At 55.0% G+C, this 25,243-nt stretch overlaps 1 protein-coding gene across 5 annotated transcripts in view; it reads left to right on the forward strand.

Annotated features, from left to right (window-relative positions):
* Positions 1–1,948: 1,948 nt before the first annotated feature.
* ARHGEF7 (Rho guanine nucleotide exchange factor 7) overlaps positions 1,949–25,243 on the forward strand; it is a 102,458-nt gene continuing 79,163 nt past the window's right edge. For 3 of the 5 annotated variants that reach the window (XM_070800491.1, XM_070800493.1, XM_070800496.1), the window contains exon 1: positions 1,953–2,191. In XM_070800491.1, the coding sequence (XP_070656592.1) occupies positions 2,027–2,191 (165 nt within the window). In that variant the 5' untranslated portion in view covers positions 1,953–2,026. Of the gene's footprint in view, positions 2,192–25,243 lie in introns of all 5 variants that reach the window. The other 2 variants (XM_070800495.1, XM_070800494.1) reach the window with 2 other exon arrangements.

A 25,243-nucleotide genomic window follows, 5' to 3' on the forward strand; every position in this document is an offset into this window, starting at 1 on the left:
CAGCAGGTGCCGAGCGTGGACCCTGGAGCTGCAGAACCTAGGCTTGAGTCCGTCCCACCACTCGTGGGACGGAACCTTCCCAAGGCTGCCGCAGTGACTGTGCCACACAGAGCAGACGCCAGGAGCCCAGGAAGCGACCAAACACACGGCCCTTAAAATCCGGAATTCACGCTGCTGTCTGAGCCACTCGGTTCACATCTGGAAAGAAAACTTAACCACTTAACTCGAAGCTGGAAATAAATACAATTCACAGTTGCAAAAGAAGTGCTCTGGAAGAAGGAGGAAGAGGAAAGTCAAGCCTGTTATTTTTTTTTTATCTTCATGTTTTCTAATTTTTGTCACTAATGGGATTAATACCTTCAATATGTGCCTGGCACAGAGTAAGCTCGTGTGTGCACGTGCACGCTCGGTCACTTCAGTCGTGTTGGTGGAATCTTCCAGGCAAGAATCCTGGGGTGGGTTGCATTTCCTCCTCCAGGGCATATTCCCGACCAAGGGATTGAACCCCCATCTCCTGCGGCTCTGCCACCGGGGAAGTGCGAGCTCTCTGTAGATGACACTTTTAAATTGCCAGGGGCAGTCACAACAAGCAAACAGGCAAAGCACTCAGGGTGCAGACGGACACATGGACACCTTCACGGTCCCTCTTTTAAGGAGAGGCTCGTTCCCTTCCGCAGCATGTACAGTGCACTGTCATTCCTCGTTTGAAGAAGCATCTTCCTTAGAACAGTCAGATGGCTGCGTTCCTTAGGCCTGGCCCACTTGCTTCATAGCCGGGCCTTTGAGCATCTCTCAACCACATGTGACCTGGCCAAGTGGCCCGTTTGGACTTGAGCAGCTCTCAGTCCTTCCTTCCCAGTCATCTGTGCAGACCAGCTCTGGTTCTGCTGTTTTCTTGACCTTCCTCCCACAGTGTCTGGAACACCACCATCAATTTAACGTGCGGTGGCTCCAAGGTTTCTGGTCCCGGAGGGTGGGCCCGCGGCACCCCGGCCAGGGAGGTCACCCGAGCGGGGCAGACGGGCCTCCCGGCTTGGGGGCAGGCTTGCTACCAGCCACACGGCGCTCTGGCCAGTCATGTCCCCAAGGAGCCCAGCAGCAGGGAAATCAATTCCTCCCCGAAAGAGACCCATCTGGTTACAGATTTAATTATCATTGTGTTCTGTAATTATTGGCTTGCAAGGTAGCGCAGAGAAGGAAACCTCTCGTTTTCAGCTCCCTCCACCCCCGACCTCTTGAAATAAAACTGGCAAAAATAAAAAGAGCTTTCTGGGAAGCACTTAATCATTTAAACATTCATGAATCAGGAATACAAATAAAGGTCCCGCGTCTCCCGAGGAGCGAAGGAGGCAGCAGAAGGGCCAGGACAGCGAGAGGAGCCCGGCCCGGGTCTCCCCCTCCGAGGGGGCTGCCCCGGGCCCCTCCGGGCGCACCCGGGGAAGGGCGCGCGCGGCCCTCGGGCGGGGAGGCGCGGCGAGCTCTCGCGGCCGGCGGGCTGTCGCCTCCTGGAGGTCACCGGGCCCTTGGGGCGGGGGCCGTCCACCCGGCGGCGCAGGTGGGGACGCGCGCGCACCGCAGGCGGGGTGCGGAGGGCGCACGGCGGGGGCGCACGGCGGCGGGCCCGAACGCGGGGGCCGGCGCAGCCCGGGTTCGGTTCGGGTCGGGTCCGGGCGGCCCCGGGTCGGGGCGCGGGGCCCGCTCCGGCGCGGCGTCTTTCTTCTGCTCGCGGTGATGTCATCGGCGGCAGCGGCTGGGGGCCGGGAGGCGGCGGCGGGGGCGGCGCCGGGCGGCCGCCGCAGGTTCATGTGCCTCTAATGAAAAGGCGCTTGACAGTCGGCCAGGACGCACGCGAGGGAGCGCGAGCCGGCCGGACCGCGGCGCCGCCCGAGCCAATCGCCGTCGCCGGGCTCTCCATGGGCGAGCGGGAGGAGGGGGCGGTGGGCGCAGCCGGCCGGGCCGCGGCCGCTCCGAGGTGAACGGCGCCGAGACGCGCTCGCGGCGCGGGGAGGCCGGGCGCGCCGCCGCGATGAATTCCGCCGAGCAGACCGTTACGTGGCTCATTACCTTGGGCGTGCTGGAGTCGCCCAAGAAAACCATCTCGGACCCAGAGGGCTTCCTGCAGGCGTCTCTGAAGGATGGGGTGGTCCTCTGCAGGCTGCTGGAGCGCCTGCTGCCCGGCACCATCGAGAAAGTGAGTGCCCCCCCGGCCCGGCCCGCGCACGCACCCCCGGCGGACAGGCCCGGGGCGGAGGGAGGCCCGGGCGGCGGGAGGCCCCGCGCGTACGGAGGCCCCGCGCCCCACCTGGCCCCCGCCGCGGCCCGGGGTGCGCCGAGACGCGCGGGCGCGGGGTCGCCGGCGCCCGCACCTGGTGGCCGCGCGCGCGCGCGGAGGAGCCCACGCGCTTCCTTTGTGCGCGGGCCCGGGCGCGCGGGGGGCGCGCGGGCGGCGCGGGGAGTCGGCGGCGGGATCCCGCCCGGGCTCGGGGCGCCATTGTGTGCGGGGCCGGCGGGGACGGGGGGCCGCGTTCGAGGGGAGCGGCCCGGGGAGGCCGGGGGTCGCGGGAGCCCCGCCCGCAGGAGGAGGCGCCGCTCCGGGGCGACCTGAGCCGAAACCGGGCTGCGGCGCCCGCGGGCGTCCTCCCCGGCTTTGTTTGAACAGCTTTTGTTGCTGGTATCGTGTGAGACTTTCGGCCTCTGGTTCGCTGACCAGTTGCATTTTTAAAAGATCGTTTATCAGTCGCGGAGAGCTGGGCTGGGAGATGGTGTGCTGACCTCCCCAGGGAAGAATTCTCCTGTCTCCAAACCCGGAGGACCGCACACGGGGTCGGGAAGCCCTGGCGTTTCAGGGCCGGCCGCAGGTCCTAGGACGCGTTTTCAGGCTCATCCCTGGTTCAGAACAGAATCCCGAGTCCCGCAGACCCGCTGCCCTTCTCCGTGACTTGCGGTTTCCTCGCGGCTGGAGTGTGAACCTTGGCCGCAGCTCTGAGTGTTCAACTTTGCTTTCCCCTGGCTCAGCTGACAAAGCAGGGCCGAGCCGATAGGGCGCTTTTAAAGACGGTGAATCACCGTGTTGCAGAAACACTACAGTCTTACCCCAGTTTTTTTTCCCCCCAAATACATAATTTTAAGATCAACAGTTTCTTAAATGGTTTAAATGTAGAAATGAAAGTGCACCATAACTTGGAAAAATTATTTAATTTTTTAAATAGGGTGTATTGGCCCCAACGGTACAGTTATTAGTTTGCTAACAATAAAATGTGAATTAGGTGACTTTAGAAAGTAAAGTGTTGAATCTTTTAAGTTCGTGCATGTTCTGGCACCACATTTTAAAGGTCAGAAAAGACTGTATTCGTCTGAACTGTGGACACATACTAACTAGTTTCAGGTATTTTCTTACTTGGAACGTATTTTTTTAACTTTTTGTTTTATACTGGAATAAAGCTGATAAACAATGCGGTGATAGTTTCAGCTGGACAGCAAAGGGACTCAGTCACACACACACATGTATCCTTTCTCCCCCAAACTCTCCTCCCATCCAGGCTCCCACATGGAACACATTTGTGCAAACAGAATCTGCATTTTAGAAAGGCTGTCCCCCTGTCTGTCCAGGGAGTAAAAATGTTGCTCCTCAGAGAACCTGGTGTCACAATAAAATTATGATTCAAGACAGGAATAAAGAGCAGACTAACTTCCAAGGCACTCAGAATACTTTGTTGTCATCTGGATATCAGGACCTCTGGTAATAAGAGACAGATGTTGAGAAGCATTGAAAATGCATGCTAAGTTAACCAAAACAGGCTTATATAAAAGACGGTTCCATTCCGAAGAGTAAAGCTTTAAGAGACTTCAGAAGCGGTTTGATTAAAAACATGTCATTATCAATGCATACGCTATTGGCATATTAACTGCATTCATATTGGCTGGCGGACTTCAGGAATCACTCTCTTTTAAATTGTAGAAAGTTTTTCTTAGAAAACCGTAGCAGTCCTTTTCTCTCAGAAGCAACAAGGAGAGGAATGACTAACGTTTAATTTGCAGAAGCCAAACGGAAACCAGCCAACATGCTCTGAAACCGTGGTCGTCTGGGAACTTCTTATAGGGCAGCCACCCTTTCATCACCGCCCCCCGCCCCGAGGCCCCGACTGGTTTGTTTTGAGGGACCCAGCCACAGTGCAAGTTCAACGTCAAAGTCGCAAAGTATAGACATAGCGACCACTTCTCTGTGGTATAAAGGTAGGTTTGGGGAGTAAAATATTAGCCATTCTCTGCCCCTGGAAACCCTGGGTTTCAGAAGTTTCACGAGCATTTTCCATTTCCTGAGACAGTTATTTACTTGAACTTTCCCATGTTTGTGTGCACAGCAGAGAACTTTCCTGTTTGCCAGAAAGCACACACGCTGAGCACCCTTCACCCCAGTGTGGGAACGCCAGGCCGAGGACGTTGTTTTTCCTTAAAAAGGAACGTTTGGAAACTTCGCCGAGTATTCATATGGAATCGAAAGGCTCTTGACCCCAGCTTGCCACACGAACACATGGAAGACTGGTTAACAGAGTGTCAGCAGCCTGCAACTTAACTTTTTGCAAATTCACAAAATGTGCAAGGAGCCATCAGATGGAGGCGAGCGTGGCACAGAGTCGGGAAGAGTGCTGGGGCGCCTCGGCTTTCCCATGTGCCTTTCATTAAGAAAGCATGTCCCAGGGTGTTTCGTGCCTTCGGTAGCTCTGTTCTGTTTCAGGGCTGGCGAGAGGGTGAGGAAAGAAAGGGAAGTTCATCTTGGTTCAGGTTGTTCTGCTCACTTTGCAAAGCTTTCTGTTGAGGTTCTCTTCATGTGGCCTGCTTTTCTTTAGGTGGAAGGTCAGACGGGGACAGGAGGGGCTCAGAAACGTGCCAGGAGCGGTTCAAGCGAGAGATGCAGTTTGTTACTGCTGAGGGGTCCTCTCTGCCGAAGGGGAGAACAGTGGGTGTTCTGAGGTTTCCTCGGTCTCCCTGGGTGAGCCCCTACTGCTCTGATTCTGTCTGGTAACAGCCAGGATGTTTTTCTGCCCTGCCCACACTGTTTGCTTCCGTCATTCATTCCTCCCGTGATGAGAAACACACGGAGGGTGCAGGGTCCAGGGAGCCCTCTGGGCACCCAGCTTCTTGCTGCTGCTGCTGCTAAGTTGCTTCAGTCACGTCTGACTCTTAGCGACCCCATGGACTGCAGCCCACCAGGCTCCTCCATCCATGGGATTCTCCAGGCAAGAGTACTGGAGTGGGGTGCCATTGCCTTCTCCGCCCAGCTCCTTAGGTAACAGTGTAACCGACTCTGAACCATGTAGTCAGAGGGGCTGAAATTGAGAAGCCATCATGCCCCAACCTCTGAAACTCCTGTACGACCAGGAGACACACTCGGCTAACAGGAGTCGTGAAAGGCTGCTTTACTTACTCACTTACCTGGTTATTGGATGCCCCTTGTGGCTGGTGGGGTCTTAGTTCCCCCACCAGGAAGTGAACCCTGGCCCTGGGCAGTGAGAGTGTAGAGTCCTAACCACTGCACCGCCAGGGACCTCCCCGGGCCGCTTCAGTGTCGCTTGTTACTGCCGCAGGTGACGTTGCTCGATTCGAACACTTAGGGACCCAGTTCCCCCTCTCTCTTCCCAGGAACACAGCACACACCGTAAGCCACCAAGTGTGGCCAGGAGACCCTCTCGCCACGCGTATCTGTGGAGTCACACACACTGCCCTGTGGCCCTGCCGGTGCCCGGGGTGTGGTGTGCATCCAGACTCGTGTGAGCCGCTGGGCTGTGTGTTAGCTTCCTGGGACTTTGCAGCAAAGACCCCCAGACCCGGCCTCACACACCAGGACTGCATGCTCTCACACCCTAGGGACGTGGTGGGCAGGGCCGTGCCCTCTGCAGGGGCTGGGGTCTGTCCCCCACTCCCCGAGGTCTCTGCTGGCTCCCAGCTTATGGCAGCACAGGTCCAGTCTGCCCATGGCAGCCCCTGGGGTCTCCACTGTGTCTGGACGCCCCTTTCATAAGGACTCGGGTCAGTGGATGAGGGCCGCCATCCCAGGATAACACTGACTGTTTACATTGGCAATGACCTTGTTTCCAAATAAGGTCCCATTCTGCCCTGGGGCTTGGGGCTGGAACATACGAAGTTCTGGGGTCATGACCCAAGCCATAACAAGTTGCGCAGTAAGTTTGACCAGATCAGCTTATTAAGTACTTATGTGCCTGCAGGTGCAAGGTGCTATGGGAGGCAAAAAAGACGGCATAACAAGTTCTTAAGGCTTTGAGTCCAGGAGAAGACATAATTCTAAAACCAAGAGCAGTGTGGGGCCGAGGGAAAAGTCAGAAAGAATGTCCGGTGTGGACAGAGAGGGGCTGGGGAATGAGGAGCTAGAAGGGACTCGCTCTGGGCTGTGCAGCCTCTACTGAGTTTTCCAAGGCGTGGGTTGGAGTATGGTGTTTATTTTCCCAAACTATGATCGGGGTTTTCCAGGTGGCTCAGCAGTAGAGAATCTGCCTGTCAATGCAGGAGATCCGGGTTCGATCCCTGAGTGGGGAAGATCCCCTGGAGGAGGAAATGGCAACCCACTCCAGTATTCTTGCCTGGAGAATCCCATGGACAGAGGAGCCTGGCGGCCTTCAGTCCATGGGGTCGCGGAAGAGTTGGACACGATTCAGCGACTCAACAGCAACAGCAAACTGATCTGGCAGTCCTGATTTTCCGCAGGCTTGCAGAGAATCCGTGAATTCTGATGCGGCAAGGCAGGAAGAAACTGCATTTTCCTAATTGATTCCTGACTTGCTTTCTGCTCATTCTTGAGATTCTGCGTTGGGATGGGGTAGAAGAAAAATATAGTCCTAGTGGCCATTGGACAGCCAGCGGTTCTGAGCATCCACCCGGAGAAGTGTGTCTGTTTTCTGGCCCCCGGAGAAGGATGTGGTCGGCAGTGTGGTGTGGTGTGGTGTGGTGTGGTGTGGTGTGGTGTGAGGGCCTTACTCCGGACCAGCTGGTTTGGAAGCCCGTGCCCTGTAGCTGCCACAAACACCTGCTCGTCGCAGGTGCAGCTCTCCGAGAGAAAGGTTCCAGAACGCATGACTTACTGTGTTTGTAAGGAGAAGACATCTTTAAAGTTTGCAGAGGGAATTACTGGCTGTATTGAGTTGCTTCTAATGAAACTGCTTGAGATTTCAGGATAGTTCCTTTTGTCGTAAGAAATATCTGCCTTTGAAGCAGAGATTTTCAGATACTACCCAGCACCAAAGAGAGGAGCCATAACTGCGCTTACTGCTTCACTCAGAACAAAGCAGACACAACTAAATTCCATTCAACTGGGACTGCCTCCCGTCATCTCCAGAGAGGCACTCTGGAAGTGCTGGGGTGTCGATGCCGGCATTCCGGAGCGCGCGCCCGCACGCACGCACGCACAGGCACACGCGTGCGGAGTGACGGGTTTGCGGCGCTGGGGAAGGGCCACAGGCTGGTCTTTTGAAGGGGGAGCTGTCCTCGGGGCCCTGGGGCGGGAGGGCGCGGCCTGTGTTCTCCTGGGGCCTCGTGCTATGGATGGCAGTGGCACCGCGGTGGCCTTCTTCCCGCGTTTCTCTAAGCGCAGCCCACCTTCAGATGCGCCTCCTTTCCAGAAAGCACTGAGCGCCCCGAGTGGCTGAACTGCTGTGGCTCCACATGGCCCCCGCGTCACAGGGAGGACCCTGAGGCCCTGCAGGGTGCCGAGCCCAGGCCCCCCGCTGGCAGGGGCTGGGGGCGTCCCCCGGGGGTGCCCGCGGCCCCAGGCGGGACTTTCCAGGTGGCCTTGGTGAGCCCCGGCTGCGCCCCCGTCTGCTTCGGGGGTCACCAGACAGGGCGGGAAGGCCGCCGACCCGAGCGGCCGCAGCGGACGAGAGCGCAGGGTTAGGTCGGCCGCCGTCCGCGGGCGTCCCGGGAGGGAAGGGGCCGTGTGAGGCCGTGCGCAGGCGCAGGTGGGTGGCCTGGGTGGGTGGGAGCCGGGGGCAACGGCGGGGAAGGGGGGCGCTAGAGCCGGCCCCGGGACGAGTCTTCCGAGAGAGGCGGCCCTGCAGAGGACGCCCCCACGGACGAGTGTTCAGCTGTCGTTCTGGCACCTGATAACCTCCGCTGGGGCTCCTGGGCCTTCGGACCCTGAGTTCACTCAGAATCCATCTAAGCTGCGATTTAAAACAATGCCGTGTGTGTGTGTGTGTGTGTGTGTAATACACTTACTTGGTGGGACTGTCTCTAGATGTTCGGGCTGGCATTGCACGGGGCTCAGGAGAAGGTGGCCACGGTCCAGCACGCCGTCTGGGAGCTCACCTCTGCCCAGGGCAGCGCCGGGTGCTGGGAGGCCCAGTGGTTCCCAAGACCCACCATGCCCCTGGGGCCTATACCGTGGGGTGGTCCCAGGATGTGCTCCAGAATCGTCCATTTGCTGTGTGACTTTGGACAACCTGCCCGACTTCTCTGAGCCTGACTTTCTTCCTCCTAAAAACAAGATTAGGGCTTCCCCAGTGGCTCAATGGGTAAAGAATCTGCCTGCAATGCAGGAGACACAGGAGACGTGGGTTCGATCCCTGGGTCGGGAAGATCCCCTGGAGAAGGAAATGGCAACCCACTCCAGTATTCCTGCCTGGATTCCCATGGACAGAGGAGCCTGGCGGGCTACAGTCCATGGGGTTGCAAAGAGTCAGACACGATTGAGCGACAGAGAGAAGATCAAGGTTAACCATTGCTGTCTGGAGGAAACGTCCTCATGGGCTGGTAGCGCTGTTCCTAGGGTGAGTGAGTGGACTTGAGGGGCCGTGTGCAGTGCTGGGTGCACACCCGGTCCTCGTAGGTGATGCTTTTATAGATCAACACCCGAAACTTGTGCTACATCCAGGACAACGCTAAGCCAGGACTTGGACTTAAGGCCACCCACATCCGGGAGTATGTCCTTATTCTCACAACTGGACAGACTCTTGCCATCTCAGGGTGCTGGCGGCCCTTCCTTCTCACCCTCATGGATACCATTGTCTGGGGCGGTGGGACCACAGAATGTGTTCCTGGGTCCTCTGCTTAGCTGCAGATCCCCGAGCAGCTGCTGAGCGCACGCAGCTGCTGGCCCAAGGGGCCAGAGGGCTGGCTGGGGGCTCGGGTTTCGTGCGTCTAGGGTTTCGTGCATGGGAAGGGCCCAGAGCCACAGATGGGCAGTGAGGCCTGCCAACCGCCTGTGTCTGGACTGGGAGGGCGTCCGGGCTGTCATGGGCGTGTGTGTCTTGGGTACGATTTCTGATGTTTCCTCTCCTCCTCAGTTCTACCAAGTTAGGGTCAGATCATTTGTTTCTTTACGTTTTTTTGTCTAACTTTAGCTCTGTATTTCTCGTTTTATGAACCAAACTGGTAATTCTCAGTCTTGCTTTTGTGGGATACTTCTGTAATCCAGGAAGAGGGGTGGGATGTTTGTACATTTCCAACACATTTGTTCAAAATTATTTTAATCTTCATTCTAATGTCAACATATGTAACTGACGTGTTTGTTATGTTCCTACTGTGTGCATGCTAGTGTACCCATCATATACGTGGAAACACACACACACACACACACATGTGTGTGTTCTATACTGCCCTTTCAGGCAAGTCGTAAGAGAAACCGTAGGGTCTGAAGTGTAAAGCATTTGTGAATTCTCAGTGGAAGGCATTCTCAAGACACCACACGGCCCAGACTCATCATTTTACAGATGGGTTCGCTGAGGGCAGCACCGTATGGTTGAGTAAGTTGTGCACTGTACAGCCTGGGGGGAGTCATTCACACTGTAGTCTAAATGAATGGGGTCTCCAGGACTGTGCTGGGGCAATGGGCATAGAGGTCAGCCTCCACAGAGGTCAGCTTCGTAGGGCACACAATGGATTAGAGAAGGGCCGTGGTAGGTTATGGAGGAGGCCCGGCCCCCCCCGCTCCTCACTGCGCCCCTGCAGCCACGCCCCTCACCCGTTGTCAGGTCACACTGCAGCTCTTCCCATCGAGGGGTGGGTGGGGCCTGTTCCTCACTTCTTGCATCTGAGCTGACCTTGACTTGTTCTGGCAATGGATGTGGCAGACAGGGGCAGGCAGCAGTTCCCAGGAGGCCTGGTGTCTTTCCACGCTCTGTCAGAGGCTGTCTGCACCCGGGCCCCAAATGCTGCGGGATGCAAGACCACAGGGCCAGGAGCTCAGCTGTGCCTGCTGAGCCCCCCTGGGCCCACCCGCAGCCCTCCGACCCCATTCATGGGCCAGTCCAGGCGAGGTCAGCAGAGCTGCCACCTTGATCAGAGGTCCCCGCTGCCGCGTGAGCCCAGGCGAGCCGAGCGCGGCCCCACGCACAGAAGCACAAGCTCGCTTCAGCGGCCACTGAGGCTTCCTGGCTGCCTGTTCTGCAGCCTCCCGTGGCGGTGGGCGCGGTACAAGGCTTGAGAGCTCAAGTGGTGTTTTGTGCGAGACCGTAATTGCTGTTACACCGAGAGCAGCCTTTAAAAAGGAACTGATAAGGTTCCTATCTTTTCTCTAAAGAAGGTGCACATGATTCAGAACCAAAAGAAGTGCAGCATGGGAAGCCTCTCCTGCTTACATCTCATGGTTTGTTTAACACGGGAGCCCTGGTGTCCGGGTTTGCTTGGAAGTCGCAGCTCCTGGCAGAAGTCGTGTTCTGGCAGCGTGGTTTTTTTAGCAGTCAAGCAGAAATCCTTAGAACAGCCTGGTTTGGATTATCTGCAAACCCTGTGGCCTGTGGTGGCCCTTTCCCCTCCATCCTGGGTGTCTGACTGCTAAGTCTCTGCTGGGAACACACTTTCCCACCGACTCCCTGAGCTTGAGATGGCTTAAGTTGTTCCTAAGAGACTTTTTTTGGGGGGACTTAAAATTTTTTTTTATTACTTCAATTTAATCTAGCAAATTAATGTTCTAACTTTTGAAATATAATGTGTTTATGCTCAATGATGTCTTAGAGGAGAATACACTTTGAGTAACAAACGCATCTTAGTTGTTGAAAAGATCTGATTAAAACGTTTGACACACAATTGTTTATAAGTTCACAAGAGACTTTTAACTCCAGCTGAAGTTAGTAAACTTGTTCAGGAGTCTTTTGTTAGGAATATAGACTTTCTGAAGAAAGCCTGTTTCTGTGTGTGCCTGTGTGGTCAGTCGTGCCCGACTCTGTGTGACCCATGGACGTAGCCCACCAGGCTCCTCTGTCCGTGGGATTTCCCAGGCAAGAGTACTGGAGTGGGTAGCCATTCCCTTCTCCAGGGGATCTTCCTGATCCAGGAATGCATACCAAAAGGTTATGACTCTTCTTCACTCTGTGAAGAATGTTGTAGAAATTCTGACAGAAAGTTGGGCGCTGTGGAGGCCTTGTCCTGGCCCCCAGGCCGGGTTGCTGGCCTTCAGGAGGAGCCAGAGGCGTGGAACACACGCCCCCTCAGCCTCCACTTCTCCGGTGACCGCAGGGCCATCTCTCTGCGGTGCTGGAGAACTGCCTTGTTCAGCGACGTGCATAACAGATTTCTCATGGAAACGTGAGGTTTTCTGGTTGTGGTTCTCCTATTTGTTAAGGCATTTTTGTTTCCTTTGAAAACAAGCCCCATAAATAGAACGGGGTTAGATTCTCAGCAGCCTCTTGGCAAAGGTTAAGCTTCCAGAGGGCAGCATGCTCTGAAACCACGCCTCTGAGTGGGGAGAGCCTGCAGCCGAGTGGCTCCCGGACTTCATCTCTGGAAGAGGAACGGGGAGGAAAGTTCTGTTTCTCCTTCCTCTGACCTCTGACCAAGCACGTTTATGTAGACTGAACCCGAGTAACTGCCTTGTCGGCGAGCCCAGGTTGGGTCTTCAGATAACTCACAGTAACTGTTTAATTGGGTGTGAGTCTTAGGCATCCTGTTTATAAATAGTTAGAACGATGTTCCGGGAATGAGAGGGCACTCACCCAGCACAGGCTTTAAGTCTTCTGTGGGGTGGAACACAGCTACCATCTTAAGAAGCTAGAACAATAAAGTCAAGTTAAACCCAAAGTAAGCAACAGACAGAACAGAATAATGAAGAACTCGAAGACCAACCGGTGACGTGGAAAGCAGAAAATTACCAGAGACAGCAAAACCCAAAGCTTATTCTCTGAGAAGAATCCGCAGAATTGATGACCCTCTTAGACTGATGAGGAAGAATGGGGGGAAGACCCGGAGCAGTCAGCCTAGTGGTCGGTGATGTTAACAAGGGCACCTGTGCCCGGGGAGGGGCTGAGCGTAGGGGCTTGGGGGTGTTGTCAGAACCGGGGCAGCGTGGACCCGGAGGTCGGGGAGCAGAGTGTGGGGCTGAGAGAGCGGGGGCCCACGGGATCCGAGGATGCGTGAACTTGGGGCGGGTTTTCACAGCCTGATGCTCATCAACTCTAAGAAATCTTATTAAGAGAACGTTGACCTTCAGCAATTTTTTTTCTTGATAAAGGAGATTTTAGAAAACTCTATTCCTTTCAGTGGCTTCAGGGAAACACATCTGTGTGGTTTTTCCCTCACTTCCTACATGTTTTAACACAGTTTCAAGTCCGGCTAGTGTGTTGAGGCTGAGCAGTGGTCAGTCTGAGCCCCTCTGAGATTTACAACTTTTTTGTTTTAATTAATTTGTTTTATCTTTTTTTGAAAATCTCTTTTAAAGAATTTAACGTTTGTTTTTGGCTGGGCTGGGTCTTCGTTGCTATGCAGGCTTTCTCTAGTTGCGGCGAGCGGGGGCCACTCTGTAGTTTTGGTGCCCAGGCTTCTCACTGCAGCGGCTTCTCTTGTTGTTTCAGGAGTTGTGACACGTGGGCTCAGGAGGTGCGGTCTCCGGTTCTAGGGCAAGGGCGTGGCCCCCGGGCTCGAGGGCGCGGGCTCAGGAGGTGTGGCCCCCGGGCTCTAGGGCGCGGGCTCAGGAGATGCGGGCTCCCAAGCTCTAGGGCGCGGGCTCAGGAGGCGTGGCCCCCTGGGATTAGTTGCTCCTCCGCATGTGGGCTCTTTCTCCATGTGGGATCTTGAACTCTTGTCTCTTGCATTGGTAGGTGGCTTCTTTACCATTGAACTGCCAGGGAAACCCCTGTCTTATCATAAATGAATTTATGTCAGGTGTTGAATCTCCCCGCTTTGATTCATTTTACAGTGAATGGCTTTTTAGGTAAAGATAGGGATGGTTGAGAACCTGCTACTCTAGGCCGTCTCTACGTGCTGCCGACATTTGAGAGTCCAGATCCATTGGAGGGAAGGCCTTTTAGGGATGTCAATGTACAGTTTTTAGGAAGTTCAGGTTCAAGTCAAAGACTATTTGTTTTATAATTTTATGAATATATGCACATCTCTCCTGGGCCTTGCTCTCTTTCTCATGTAGAAAACACTCCCATATATAATAATATATATATTATACATATTATAATAAATGAAGGGAGATAAAAGTAAATCAAGTTGTGTTTACTGGGAATACTGTCCCTAGACAACCACAATGAGTGTAAGCAATGTTTAGCTTTCGGGTGTTGTTTTTCCCACTCAAGGGCTGCCCTGATAGCTCAGTTGATAAAGAATCTGCCTACAATGCAGGAGACCCTGGTTTGATTCCTGGGTCGGGAAGATCTGCTGGAGAAGGAAGGTTACCCACTCTACTATTCTTGGGCTTCCTTTGTGGCTCAGCTGGTAAAGAATCCACCTGCAATGCAGGAGACTGGGGTTCAATCCCTGCATTGGGAAGATCCCCTGGAGAAGGGAATGGCTACCCACTCCAGTATTCTTGCCTAGAGAATCCCATGGACTAGTCCATGGGGTCACAAAGAGTTGGACACAGCTGGGCGACTTCCACTTCACTTCACTTTCCTGTTCAAAGCAATAAGCCCACACTCGCCCGTCTGTCTCCTTGTGTGGGGGATGGGGGCTCATCAGGTGTTTTTCCTCCTTAGTCTTTTTCCTTTGAGAGGATGAAGTGGCTTAGCGGTAAAGAATCCACCTGCCTCTGCAGGAGACTCAGGAGATGTGGGTTTTGTCCCTGGGTCAGGAAGATCCCCTGGAGGAGGAGATGGCAACTCACTCCAGTATTCTCGCCTGGAGAATCCCAGGGACGGGGGAGCCTCGTGGGCTGCCGTCCGTGGGGCCGCACAGAGTTGGACACGACCGAGTGTGCATGCACGTGGTGGGGACAGTATCGTTGATAAGGACGTTGGAGGAAGATGTCTCTTCCCTCTCTCCCCCACCTCTCACTTCCACTGAGGAGCCTATGCCTTGAAATTTCTGGCTTGGGATGGTTTCCTTTTCCTTTCTTAGAGCTGGAAGCATAGCTGCCCAACAATGAATTTTTGTATAAAAATGTTTACAATTTTACATCAAAGTTATGAGTGAAGCTGCTGACATCGCAGTTGGCAGTACCTGTGTTTCAGTGGTGGTTCCTCTCTTTGCACCTTTGGCATAGGTGGTTACATGGTTCTTCCACGCGAGTGTGCCCAGAACCTCCTGGATGGCTTGTGAAGATACAGACTGCTGGGCTCCACCCAGAGTTTCTGATTTCACAGTCCAGGTTGCGGAGGGTGGGCATTTCTCACGGGTGCACAGGACGTGCTGATGCTGCTGGTCCAGGGGGCACATTTCAGGACCACTCACGGCCCCCGAGCTCATCAGCCCACCGGTGCTATAACCTGGGGCCAGCCTGATGACACGCACGGCACTGCAAGGACAGGGGACCGAGGTGTGAGCCCCTGGCGGCTGCCCCACAGGGGAGCGTGGGCTGCTTGCTGACCTGGCGTGCTTCCCACCTCTGTGCTTGGGGAACGTCCTCACCTAGTGCTTCTTAGTTCAGGACAGAGCAGACCCCAGGCTGCTTCATGGTGGCTTTTGGAGCCTTGCAACGTGGAGGTAGAGCGCTTGGAAAGAAATCCTGCCTTGGATTGGAAGGGGCACTTGGAATTTATCTGCAAAATGGGATTCCTCACCTGTCTGTTTACTTCTAGAAATTCTTGTATAAAACAGAAGAGAAACACAATCTCCATTAAGAGACCAAGCTCAGGAGGCTTGCTTGTGATTTGATGACTGTTTTATTTAAGTCAGGGCACTTAAGGCAGGATCCTTGAAATATTCATATTAGCATTAGGAGGACCTGTAGCTCAATAAGAGGATGAGTCACTAAAAGCTACCAAAGGATATGGAGACACTTGTAGGTAAGGGCTCTGTCTAAAACTGAGGCTTTTAAGGGGAGAGGTAGATCAGCCGAGGTGTGGGCTTGGGGCTGGGCGGCGTCCGGGTCCATGTGAAAACACTCTTTGTGTGGGGGTCCGCAGGGCCGTGGCTTCTCCTGCTGCCTCCCACGGGGGGTGGGCCTGGGTCCTTAGGCTGGGGACCACTTCTCTCTGCAGGTCTGTAGGGGTCTGTGGCTTGTGCTGGCTTTCCACCACTACTGAGGAGTCTGTGCTTTTCAGTTCAGTAGCCAATTAAGAGGGCTTCCCTGGTGGCTTAGTGGTAAAGAATCTACTTGCCAATGCAGGAGATGTGAGTTTGACCTCTGGGTCGGGAGGATCCCCCGGACAAGGAAATGTTCCCGTGTTCTTGCCTGGAAAATCCCATGGACAGAGGAGCCCATTAGGCTCAGTCCATGGGGTTACAAGAGAGTCCCAACACAGCTTAGTGACTGCACAACAGAGGCCATTTAAAGTGCACTTTGTCACTGAACACCGAGGAAAACGATTGATTTCTTGCAACCCCGCCACCCAAGTGCCGTCAGAGCACGCTGCTTTTCTAGATGATACTGTGCTGCCAAGGTGACCTTCAGGGGCCATCTCCTTCAGGTGAAGGGGGCTGGAATCGCCTCACGGGCAGGAGGTGAGGCCTGGGGGAGCTGGCCAGCTGGTTATGGGCCCTGCGTGGAGTCAGCGATCATCCTGAGTGACAGGGAGCCAGCCCTGAAGCCAGAGGCTGGTGCTTAGCAGTGCCCGGCTGACCGAGGCCTGGTGCTTACGGAGGGGAGCGGAGCCCGGACCCCGTGCTGGCCGCCCTCGGAGCGCTGGGTGGCAGCTGGCGGCTGGCCTTAGGCGGGGCCTTTGGTAACAGCATGCATCCGTCAGCCTCGACAGAAAGGGCTTACGGGTTTATGCTAAAACCCAGAGCATCTCTTACGTCTGTGTCGTTTAGTCTATGGATATTATATTTCCATGTGTTTGTGTTTTTTTAAAGCATGGTTCCTGTGTCAAATATTCAGTTCTCGTGTTACACCAGCTGCCTTACTTTTTGGTTCTAGGTGCTGTCAGCATCACTCACCTTCACTTTTGGAAGCTCTACCCAAGTGGTTCTGGTACCAATTCGAGTCACAGGCTCTGGTCCTTAGTGCCAGTGAAGTTGCTCAGCCATGTCCGACTCTTTGCGACCCCATGGACAGCAGCCTACCAGGCTCCTCCATCCATGGCATTTTCCAGGCAAGAGTATTGGAGTGGGTTGCCATTTTCTTCTCCAGGGGATCTTCCTGACCCAGGGATCACACCCCGGTCTCCCACATTGCAGGCAGGCGCTGTACCATCTGAGCCACCAGGGAAGCCCTAAATAATGAGTAAACCATAGTGCCAGTGAAGTTGGAAACCATGACTCCACCTACCACGTAACATGCTCAGTGCCTCTATCTCTGTGCGCCAGGTGTTGAGACCCAGCTCTCATCACACAGACTGCGTGTGCAATGTGTGTTCCACGTGCAAGGAGGCGCTCTGGGCACGCACGAGATTGCACCGCGTGTTTGTGCTGGAGCTATGGAGACATCGGGGGCAGGGGTGCCAGCAGCTAGGGTGATGCAGTTTCACATCTGGACGGTAGGGAGGTGTACCAGGAAGTGACGTTTAAACAAAGACAATGTATAAGAGCAAAGGCAAGACCTGGATGTCGGGGAGAAGGGAGTTTCAGGCAATGGGAAGAGCCTCTGCGAAGGCCCTGAGGTGGGAGCCTGGCTGGCAAATTCCAGGAACAGCAGAGTTCACTGTGGGTTGGGGGAGAGTAGTGGCTGGCTGGTGAGGTCAGGGAGGGCATGGAAGAGCTGCCTGTGCAGGCCTGCTCAGCCATCTTAAGGTCACTGACTTAAAAACTCAGTAGACTTTATTTTCAGTCTTCAGTTCAGTTCAGTTGCTCAGTCGTGTCCGACTCTGCGACCCCATGAATCGCAGCACGCCAGGCCTCCCTGTCCATCACCAACTCCCGGAGTTCACTCAGACTCACGTCCTTCGAGTTAGCGATGCCATCCAGCCATCTCATCCTCTGTCGTCCCTTCTCCTCCTGCCCCCAATCCCTCCCAGCATCAGAGTCTTTTTCAGTGAGTCAACTCTTCACATGAGGTGGCCAAAGTACTGGAGCTTCAGCTTCAGCATCATTCCCTCCAAAGAAATCCCAGGGCTGATCTCCTTGCAGTCCAAGGGACTCTCAAGAATCTTCTCCAACACCACAGCTGAAAAACATCAATTCTTCGGCGCTCAGCCTTCTTCACAGTCCGACTCTCACATTCATACATAACCACAGGAAAAACCATAGCCTTGACTAGACGGACCTTTGTTGGCAAAGTAATGTCTCTGCTTTTCAATATGCTATCTAGGTTGGTCATAAATTTCCTTCCAAGGAGTAAGCATCTTTTAATTTCATGGCTGCAGTCACCATCTGCAGTGATTTTGGAGCCCCCCAAAATAAAGTCTGACACTGTTTCCACTGTTTCCCCATCTATTTCCCATGAAGTGATGGGACTGGATGCCATGATCTTCATTTTCTGAATGTTGAGCTTTAAGCCAACTTTTTCACTCTCCACTTTCACTTTCATCAAGAGGCATTTTAGTTTCTCTTCACTTTCTGCCATAAGGGTGGTGTCATCTGCATATCTGAGGTTATTGATATTTCTCCCGGCAATCTTGATTCCAGCTTGTGTTTGCAGTCTTATGTTTCTAGAAAAACTGAGCAGAGAGCACAGAGGATTCCATCCAGCCCTCCCCACTCTCCCCTGCTGTTGACGTCTTGCATCACCGTGTGTCAGCTGTTGCAGTGGATGAGGCGGTGCTGATACGCTGAGTAAAGTCCATGGTGGGCGTGAGGCTTCTCCCTGCTGTGCAGTCGTGCGCTTGGACACCGCACGTGTCCATCATCGCTGTCACACGGGATGGTTCACGGCCCTAAGTCTTCTCTGCGCTCTGCCTGTCCATCCCACGCCCTCCCCTCATCCCTGCCAGTTTTGCCTCTTCCGGGATCATCGCGTAGGGTCACATGGTGTGTAGCCTTTTCAGATTGGCTTCCTTTACTCAGTCATGTGCATTGAGGTCTCTGATGTGCCTTCCTGTGGCTTGACTGCGCATTTCTTTTTATGACTGAGTGATCTCCCATTGTCTGCATGGACCACAGTCCGCTTACTCACTCACCTACGGAAAAGCATCTTGATTACGTCCAGCTTTTGGCAGTTATGGATAAAGCTGCTATAAACATTCATATTCAGGTCTTTGCATGGACATGTTTCCAACTCATTTGGGTAAAGTGAATTTACCCAAGGAGAAAGACTGCTGGACTTTGGGTGGGAGCATGTTCAGTTTTGTAAGGAGCCGTCTCCGTGGTGTCTGGCTCGAGTTCCTGCCGGGCAGGGATGGGGCTGCTGTCGCCCCAGGCTGGCGAGGACCTCACGGGTGTGCAGGGGCGTCTCACTGCAGTGTTGAGCTGCCCTTCCCTGATGACAGCTGACGTGGGGCACCTTTTCATCTGTCCGTTGCGTTGCCACCTGTAGGGAAAGAGCGAATTAGCCAAGATGGTGGCGGTCAGGCTCTCTCCCCCCACGTCCTCACACTCTGGCCCCACGTTTCGTAAATACGTGGTCATATAACAGCCAAGATCGTTTACAGCACGGTACGTGCGCAATGACCTGTAAGATAAGCACCGCCTGAAAAGCTCCTGCGGGCGAGGCGAGGCGAGTCAAGGACAGAATGACCTTGAGCTGAGTCGTAGTTGTCGCTACCGCTGTGTCGGCCGTTAGAAAGGAGAAGATGTCTGCCTCGCTGCTGCCAGTAAAGCGTGTCTGCGATTCCTACGGCTCCTGGCGTCTGCTCCCAGCTCTGCCTTCCCTGTCCTGGGTTCAGCGAACAGCGAGACACCGCGAGACACCGTCTTGTGCCCGCTTTGGTGAGGAGACTGGTCACGTCTTCTGCCCATTTTTTCACTGGGTCGTCTGTTTTCTTGTTGAGTGTTAGTACTTCTTTGTATGTTTTGCGTACAAGGCCTTGACTGGACGTGTGTTTTGCAAATGAGCTCTTCTTCCGGTCCGTGTCTAATCTTCTCCTTCTCTGAAAGTACTCTGGCTTTTACCCTTGAATGAATGGAGAGCTGCTGAGTGTTTTGAGCTGGGGGGTGAGGTGACCGGCAAATCGTACGTGTACGGGACGTATCCAGCTCTAGTGGCATGGAGGATCCAGATCTCCGGAGTCTGCGACGGCAGCCTCGTCTTTGAGCTAGCAAGGTCTGTGACCGTTTGAAAACGTGTCTTCCAGCTACACGTCTGACAGCTACGGCCCTACATGACTGAGCCAGTGGTCTGCAGATACTCCAGCCTCTTGGCGATAACAATCTTTTATCACCTTTTTATTACTCGCCGTTAATATGAAGTCTCAGCTGGCTTCTTCCACGTGAGAGGCTTTTCCGAGACAGGAGTGTTCCGGCTGTGGCCGCCCCGCCCCTGGCCTGCCCTCCGGGGAGGGTCTCAGCTGCTATTTATGGAGAGGCGCACTTGCCAGCGGGTGTCTTCAGCTGTTTCCTATCCCTGTATTTAGGTTTCTTCCCCGGGTGAAGGCTGCTCTCTGCAAAGTCAGCCAGCACCCTCTGCATGCCTTCAAACCTCCCCCATGCTAACCTGTGGGTGAAAACAAAGCTTCTCCAAGGTGATCTCCAGAGTGTCCCGTCTTCGGGCCCAGAGGCTTCAGTGCAGCTTCTCAGGCTGTTTAAAAGTGATAGACGGGGTCTCGAGCTGGGAGGGCTGGTTGAGCAGGAGGCTGGTGCTGCTCCAAAGCCCCACTGCTGCCCCTGTTTCACTGTGTGGGGAGAGGCTGGAGGGGGCACAGCAGTAAATCAGGGCCACGGCAGGCAGCCTGGACCGCTCCCGGACACCTGAGGATAGGGGGGTGGACAGTGCAGTGGTTGCAGACACGGGACACCTTAACCTGAGGCATTTCAGTCGAAGGAAGGAGGCTGGGTTGTCCATGAGGCAAAGAGTACACCTGTGAGACCTGCCGCCCCCAGTGCCCCGTTCAGGCAGCAGGCAGCTCTGCTCCTGAGGGCTGGCTCCTGTCCGGGGACTCTAGCTCCTGCTGCTAAGTCGCTTCAGTCGTGTCCGACCCTGTGCGACCCCATAGACGGCAGCCCACTAGGCTCCCTCATCCCTGGGATTCTCCAGGCGAGAACACTGGAGTGGGTTGCCATTTCCTTCTCCAATGCATGAAAGTGAAAATTGAAAGGGAAGTCAGTCGTGTCCAACTCCTAGCGACCCCATGGACTGCAGCCCACCAGGCTCCTCCATCCATGGGATTTTCCAGGCAAGAGCCCTGGGGTGGGGTGCCAGTGCCTTCTCCGGGGACTCTGTAGGGAGACAGCAAATTAGGCAAGATGGTGGTGGTCAGGCCCTCTCGCCCCACGTGTTGTAAATACGTGGTTATGTAGCAGCCGGGATCCCTTACAGCACTGCGCGTGCGTGTCACAATGTACCCGCTTGGCCACGGGCCACGTGTGTCCTGTAGGCACATGTAAGCTCCACGTGAAGCCTTGGGGCTGCGTTATGGTCCACGCTGTGGCCCGTGTCATGGCCCTGTTGCGGCTGTGTTTGCTGGGTCAACTCCAGGAGAACACAGCATGTCTGCTGCTACGGCTGCGATGCCAGTCAGGGGAGAATGAGCCTGTCTGCAGTTCCTGCGGCTCCTCTGGTTTTCTTCCAGCTTCCCTGCTCGCACCTCACCTACCCTGCTTCAGTGAACAGTGAGATGGACTCTCAGCCCCAGCTGCTGCATGGACACTGTGGAGGCACACGGCACCTTCCCCTCGGGGACCACAGCCTCTGCACGGGCTCTTCCACCCGTGGGCACAGGCATGAGCGTGGCCAGCCGTCCTGAAGTGTGTGCGGTGGAAGAGGAGACCGACAGGAAGGACCAGAAACAGGGCAGTGATGGAGCCGAAGGACCAGAAACAGGGCAGTGATGGAGCCGAAGAGAATCGGCAGCGGCTCTGGGTTCAGGTCAGCTCAGTTCAGTCGCTCAGTCATCTCCGACTCTTTGTGACCCCGTAGACTGCAGCACGCCAGGCCTCCCTGTCCATCACCAGCTCCTGGAGTTTACTCAAACTCATGTCCACTGAGTTGGTGATGCCGTCCAACCATCTCATCCTCTGTCATCCCCTTCTCTTGCCTTCAACCTTTCCCGCATCAGGGTTTTTGCCAATGAGTCAGTTCTTCGCATCAGGTGGCCAAAGTACTGGAGTTTCAGCTTCAGCATCAGTCCTTCCAATGAATTTTCAGGACTGATTTCCTTTAGGATGGTCTGGTTGGATCTCCTTGCTGTCTGAGGGACTCTCAAGAGTCTTCTCCAACACCACAGTTCAAAAGCATCAGTTCTTCAGTGCTCAGCTTTCTTTATGGTCCAAAATGCCTGTTTCCATTGGGTTGAAAGCAGGAGAGTGAGAGGGGAAGAAAAAGGAAGCTAATCCATATGCACGGGTGAGACTTCAGAGTTAAGACAAACGTCTGAGTACAAGGCCTGGTTTAAGTTGCCTTGTGAGCTTGGTGTGCCCAGTCGTGTCCGACTCTTTGAGACCCCATGGACTATAACCCACCAGGCTCCTCTGTCCATAGGAGTTCCCAGGCAAGACTACTGGAGCCGCTTGCCATTTCCTTCTCCAGGGGATCTTCCTGATCCAGCAGGGATTGAACCCACGTCTCTTGCGTCGCAGGCAGCTTCTTTACCACTGCGCCACCTGGGAAGCCCTTGTGAACTTGGGCTCCTGTTTTCCTGTGTTGGGAAGGAATGAGGCAGTACGGTGGCCTGGCTGTGCACCTCTGCCACGCTGTGTGTGGGTCACAGCCACACGGGGCAGGTGGCGTGCTGGTTTTCAGATTGCTCTTGTTTGGCTGTAACTGTACACCTGCCTGTCAATCTGACGTTCCTGCGAGGGTCAAATACAACTGTGGTGGAGGAGTTTAGCCCGGGTTATCTGGGGAATGTCTGTGCTCACATTGTAAAAAATCCATTTTTGGCATTGGTATGCATTTGGGATGGTCGCCACCATCTCTCAGGGACTTGAAATGTGCTTTTGGAGTCTGTGGGAAGCGAGCCTCGGGGGACACCCGAGCTAACTTAGGCTGTGCAGTCTGGCTGGTGCCCACCCGGCACCCCTCACGTCTGGGAAGGCTGCACTTGGTGCATTCATGTTTCTGGCCGCCCACTGGGCTTGGCCAGCTCCTCAGATGACCGTAGCATCCACCCGGAGTAGGGCTTGTGTTGAAGAAGGGAAGCAGAGGAAACCGTGTTTTATCAAAGGCTCCGATGGCTCCCCTAAATGACCTGCGACCCCAGGCTGTGTGCCCTGGGAGCTGTTTACTCTCTGGAACTTGCTGGCAGTTCCCAGGCGCTGCAGCAGCCTCACTGTCCTCTGTGGGACTGGAGGAAGGGCCCTGTGGCCTTCTGCTGGGCTCTGCTGACCTGTTTTCTCTCCCCTCAGCCTCTCTGGGTGCAGAATGAGCATGGCCCCTGAGCAGGAGACAGCCACACTCCAGTCAGAGTGAAGCAATGGCTACTGGGTTGTTACAAGTTAGACAAGCCCCTCAGTGCCCATTTGACTTCTGGGTGGGGAATTTAGGGTTTTAAGCATGGCCTTGTGTTTTGGCAGGGCGGGTCGAGATCTGCTTTATAAGGACCCCAGCGCACTGACAGCTGGGCTCTCTGTGGGCTGTTTTTTAATTGAAGGGCTACTTTATTTGTGGAGGACGTGAGACTGGAGTGTTCTTCTTTTAAAAAATGTGTTTATTTAATAATACTTGTGTGTGGGACAGAATTGAAAGGGTGCGGAGAGGCACAGCGTGACAAGCAGGCCCCCGCGCCTCGGTCCTGTGGGCCCCCGCTCCCCTCCCAGGCGGCAGCCCGTTACCTCCGTGTGCCTCCACCACAGGCTATGTGTTTCTGAACACCCGCACATGTTCCTCCTGCTTTTTCCTTTGAACACAGAGGCAGCATGTGCCCCCAGGAGGACATGTCCTGTAACCAGGAGGCTGTGGCGTCAGGATCAAAGCCGCCTCTTTTTGAAAGCAGTGCGGTGGGCCGGCGCACTGGCCTGCGGCAGGTCTGTGGCTGACTCAGTCCTCTCCCTGAGTGGTTCTCGTCTTCTGCTGTGACACCGTGTTCTGTTTTTCACTGAACCACCAGGAGGCTCACTGGGGCTAGGCGCCCAGCGAAAAACAGATGACGCTGAACAGATGGTTGAAGAGTGTTTAACGAAGAGACTATTTACAAAGTAGGGGCGGGGGAAGGCCATGGAGGCGCCCCAGGAAGCCACCGCTCCTGGGGACCCAGGTCCCAGGCAGCGGGGAAGGCCGTGGAGGTGCCCCAGGAAGCCACTCCCCCTGGGGACTGGGGTCCCAGGCAGCAGGGAAGGCCGTGGAGTGCCCCAGGAAGCCACTGCTCCTGGGGACTGGTCCCAGGCAGCGGGGAAGGCCGTGGAGGCGCCCCAGGAAGCCACCGCTCCTGGGGACCGGGGTCCCAGGCAGCGGGGTGTCCCCCAGCTGTTAGTTTCCTGTACCCTCCATCTTAGCTGGAACCCATGCAATTCCTTGCTGGTAGGACGGCCTGTTCTTCCTGGTGGCAGTTTTGGAAACTAAGACTCTGGATGCCTTTAGAGTTGGAGAGGAGGCGCTGAGGGTGCCTTTATCCTGACTGCGAGTGGAACTGGCTGTGCTGGCTGTGGGGTGGGTGGTAGAAGTTGGGGAGGCGGGAGCCCAGCAGCTGGTGCTGAGGTCTGACTTCTGACCTCAGTGCTGCCTTGGGATTTAGTTTGTAGCAGATTCTCAGAACATCACACACGCCCCTTATCAGACAGGGACTACAAAAGCAGTGTTTCAAAGGGAAATCACAATGCTTTTGGGACTGTACTCTTGCCTGGAAACTCCCATGGAAGGAGGAGCCTGGTGGGCTGCAGTCCATGGGGTCACCAAGAGTCGGACACGACTGAGCGACTTCACTTTCACTTTTCACTTTCATGCATTAGAGAAGGAAATGGCAACCCACTCCAGTGTTCTTGCCTGGAGAATCCCAGGGATGGGGGAGCCTGGTGGGCTGCTGTCTATGGGGTTGCACAGGGTCGGACACGACTGAAGCAAGTTAGCAGCAGCAGCAGCATGCCTCTGCCAGATTACAGCTTGTGGTGGAAAAGCCTGGAGTTTGTCGTGCTGGGAGGTTCGGGAGAGGACTGCTGGACAACGCACAGGGCAGCTGTTGGAGCACCTCTCTGGACGCCTGGGGAGACGCACTCAGGGGAGCCCGCCTTCGGGTGGCTGCAAATGAAGCTGCTGGGAACATCCTCGAACGTGGCTTTTGGAGGGCGTGTTTCCATCCCGCTTGGGTAAATGCCTCGGGGAGGAACTGCTGGGGCTCAGGCATGTCTGACTCTGAGAGACTGCAGTTCCCAGAGCGCCCCACCATCAGGCGTGGGGCTCCGACTGCTCCCCGTCTTCAGTGTGTGAGACTGCCAGCCTTTTCCATCTCGCCAGTCTGCCGGGTGGAGAGTGTTATCTGTGGTTTTAATTGCGTTTCGCCTATGACTAAAGATGCGCCACACTTTTTCATGTGCTCACTTACCATTCATACAGCTTCTTCAGCAAAATATGGGTGGGTGGTGGCTTTTAAGTATTGCCTTTTGTATCATCATGGAGAAGGAAATGGCAACCCGCTCCAGTATTCTTGCCTGGAGAATTCCATGGACAGAGGAGCCTGTGGGCGACAGTCCATGGGGTTACAAAGAGTCAGACACGACAACTAAAGCACCACCGTCACATTTCCAGTTCTAGGTCCTCAGCGTGCACCTGTGCTCGACTCTGACGAGCCGGGAAGCTGCCCGTGCACGAGGAGACCCTGGCGCTGGCCCAGCTGGCCCTTCCCCTTTCACGACAACGGCCCTCCCCCACTTCACCCTTGTCCCCAAGGTGCACGCTGCTGGGAGGGGGGCTTCCTGGCTGGGTCACAGAGAGCCCTGGTGCTGGGAGGGGTGTGAC

The sequence above is a fragment of the Bos indicus genome, chromosome 12 (assembly GCF_029378745.1).
Source record: "Bos indicus isolate NIAB-ARS_2022 breed Sahiwal x Tharparkar chromosome 12, NIAB-ARS_B.indTharparkar_mat_pri_1.0, whole genome shotgun sequence".
Lineage (NCBI taxonomy): Eukaryota > Metazoa > Chordata > Mammalia > Artiodactyla > Bovidae > Bos > Bos indicus.